The following is a 3159-nucleotide window of genomic DNA, read 5'->3' as shown; positions in this document are numbered from 1 at the left end:
AGAAGATTTGTCAAGTGAAACAAAGCATGATCATCTTACACATTATATGACCAAATTTTCAATTGTGTTCTTAGAGTGAATTAAATGTAAGTTCTATAGAAATATTTTTTGAGCTTAAAATCCTATCAAAAAATAAAGTAAAATAATTTAAAAGTTATCCTTATATCATAAAACAAATCATATATCTTAATTATACTAACACAATGAATTTCTCAATTTAGTATTTTAGAATTCAAATTTAAGATACAATAGTTTTAATACATTAGGAGAAAATTAAGTCCTCGTCAATCACTAGGTTTAAATCCTAGGTAACATCAACATGATACAAGATCTCTTTTATATCTTGTTAGTTAATTAACATATAGAGGTTTTAGTACACCGTAGCACACCTGATGAACGTGTTAATGATCTCACAAATTTAACATCAACAACTTCAAAACTTTGTTCCTTGGTATAGTTTGGCTTTGGCACATGTCCTCCTTTTGTTATTGTGAAGGAAGCTCCATTTTCAAAAGCATCACCCACTGAATAAAATTCCCATCTATCCCCATTTTTATTGTTAGCCTTTCTCCATGTCACCTACTCACATTAAATATAGTAGAACATTAGTAAAACCATTTTATATATACATAAATACCTAAGTGAATTTTTATCAATTGTATATTAAGTAGTTGAAATGGAACTTCTACAATTCATTACCTCCTTACTCCCTACTATTGGTGCTATAAAGAGGTTAGATTCACTTTTGAGGCTAGGTTCCATGCTTCCACCAATGGCATATTGCACCCATCCTTGGTAAAGATTGTTAGCTACATGTGCATATCCATAGCGAATCCTAGAATGTTGATTTTTTATTATTAACACAAACTACTATTGTTTAATACAATTACATTAGTGTTTTAACTTCCTAATTAAGCAATTAGTTACCTTGGCATGCGTTGATTACAATTAGGTCCAAAATGGTTGTACACAACGGTAACCATCATGTTTTGGTCTCTCACATATCCATCATCATGCCCAAGAAGCATAACCTTGTCTTGGTTTTTGAACCAATTATTGGAAATAGTCACATTAGTGGAACCTCGTGTTACATCAAGTAGACCATCTTGACAATCATAAAGTGTATTATGATCAATCCAAATCTTTGAAGCAGTAACCAATCTAATTGCATCCCCATCCACATGGCCCAAAGGAATCAACTTTCCTTCAGGCCCCATCACAATCCCAGGGGCTTGAGGTTTGCAATGATGAACCCGAATTCCATGAATGATTACATTGGTTGCCTAGAAATAAATAAGTAGATATGTAAGAAATGGTAGTTAACTTATGAAAATAGAATGATATGTTTAATTATTGTGCTTACAAGTTTAATTAGTAGGAATTTAAAATTACCTTAAAGATCATTAAGCATGCATTACCAGCAATCTCGACTTTAATGCCTCGACCATCAATAGTGGTGAAACTACTAATAAGAAGAGGTTTCTCGAGTTTGATATGCATGTCTCTTTGGAATGTAATCCACACTTTACCTTGAATCATGGAAGCTCCATACCTCAAGGTGCCAGGTTTGGGGTTTATAGGATCATCACTAAGGTCAGTAACTTTATAACGAATAAGGTCTTTACCCATGTTGTTTAACATCTTGCCAGCATAGCCCACAGAACATGTGGCTAATTCAGATCGATGCCTTCTCCATTCTGAATTATATCTCCAGCATCGATCAATAGCATTCATTTTCAAGCCATTTATCTTGGATATTTTTGCAAAACTAAGGTTTGGATTGAAAAAGGCAATGAACATAATAGTCAAAAGAAAGTGCCAAGGGATGAGAGAGACCATTGTGAAAGATAGTTATTCTTGGTGAATGCAAATTGAAGAGAAAATAAAGAGATGAGAAAGAGAATGTTAATATTTTGTAGAAGTTATGTATAAGGAAGTGATTATATAGGTAAGAGTCTTTTGGAGACAGTTCAAGTTGTTTTGCATAACTATAGACAAATGAGTGATCCGTGTAAGAAAGAAGCTATGAATAGAAATAAGTAAGTTGGAATGTTTAATTAGTTTTAAATCTTAACCTCAAATTCTCAATTACCTAAATTTTTGCAATAAATATAGAAGCAAAATTAAAAATTCTAATAGCTCTTATTTTTATTTAATTTAAAAACTATTAAACAATAATTTAAATTTAATCTAACATCTTATAAGATTATATATTGTATATACCTTAGATTATGATACTCTTGTAATGCATTATAATCTTAAATCACATATAAATGTCTAGATTTGTTTACATACTTCTATATAATTTCTATATATGTAAGAATTCGTCAATTGATGCAAAAATTTTAAAAAAAATCTGAATAAATTTGTAATAACCCAATTAATATCAAGTAACTTAAGTGACTAAAATCATAGTTTTTTAACTAGGTTATATGAACCTAGGGATAGCAATAGGTCCGTGGGGGCGGGTAGTAAGCTACATGTCCCCATCTTTCTAGATAAAAATTTGTCTCATATATATCTATATATATATCCTATACCCGTGAGGGTATCCGTTAAGGGAGTATTCATGAATTTTATAAATGCATGTAACTATTTATGGATATCCATGGATATTTGTGATTTTTTTAAAAAATATTATAAATAAAGTTAAGCTTGTATATGTTAATTTTATTGAAATATTAAAGATAAACAATTAACATTAATTTTTAAACTTGCATTTAACGCTAATTTTATTGAAATATTAAAAATACAAGATAAATATATAAATATTTAACTAATTTTACTTAGTGGGTGTCCACAAGTATGGATACTACTATACTTGCCCTTGTTGCGCTTATTAATAGTTAAGAAAATATCAGTACCTATTACTTGCAAATATCCATTTTGACTATTCATTTATCATTCGTGGCAAATTTTATTCACAAATACTCGTGGGTACGAATTTTTTTATCATCCTTATAAAAATGGTTAAAGAATACAAATTAGGTGTATCCAATTATAACACAAAGAGAGTATATCCTACCCTTACATACAAACACTACAAGAAAAATACAAAATAGCGACCGAAATTAGCGACCGAATTTTATCGGTCGCTATTTAGCGACCGAATTAGCGACCGATTAAAATAGCGACAGATTTAGCGACCGAAATTTATCA

General features: G+C 30.3%; 1 protein-coding gene across 1 annotated transcript; it reads right to left on the bottom strand.

Annotated features, from left to right (window-relative positions):
- Positions 1–354: 354 nt before the first annotated feature.
- Positions 355–1734, bottom strand: LOC109805489 (putative pectate lyase 16). The gene is made up of 4 exons (XM_020367574.3): positions 1393–1734; positions 928–1283; positions 700–835; positions 355–579 (listed from the first exon to the last, which is right to left on the bottom strand). Exons 1-4 carry the CDS (start codon positions 1732–1734, stop codon positions 355–357), a joined length of 1059 nt encoding a protein of 352 aa, XP_020223163.3.
- Between the last annotated feature and the right edge of the window lie 1425 nt (positions 1735–3159).

Source organism: Cajanus cajan, chromosome 1, assembly GCF_000230855.2.
Source record: "Cajanus cajan strain Asha chromosome 1, NIPB_CcT2T_4, whole genome shotgun sequence".
NCBI classification, from domain to species: Eukaryota; Viridiplantae; Streptophyta; class Magnoliopsida; order Fabales; family Fabaceae; genus Cajanus; species Cajanus cajan.
The sequence above is the reverse complement of the archived record's forward strand: the minus strand, read 5'-3'. Positions and strand labels throughout refer to the sequence as shown.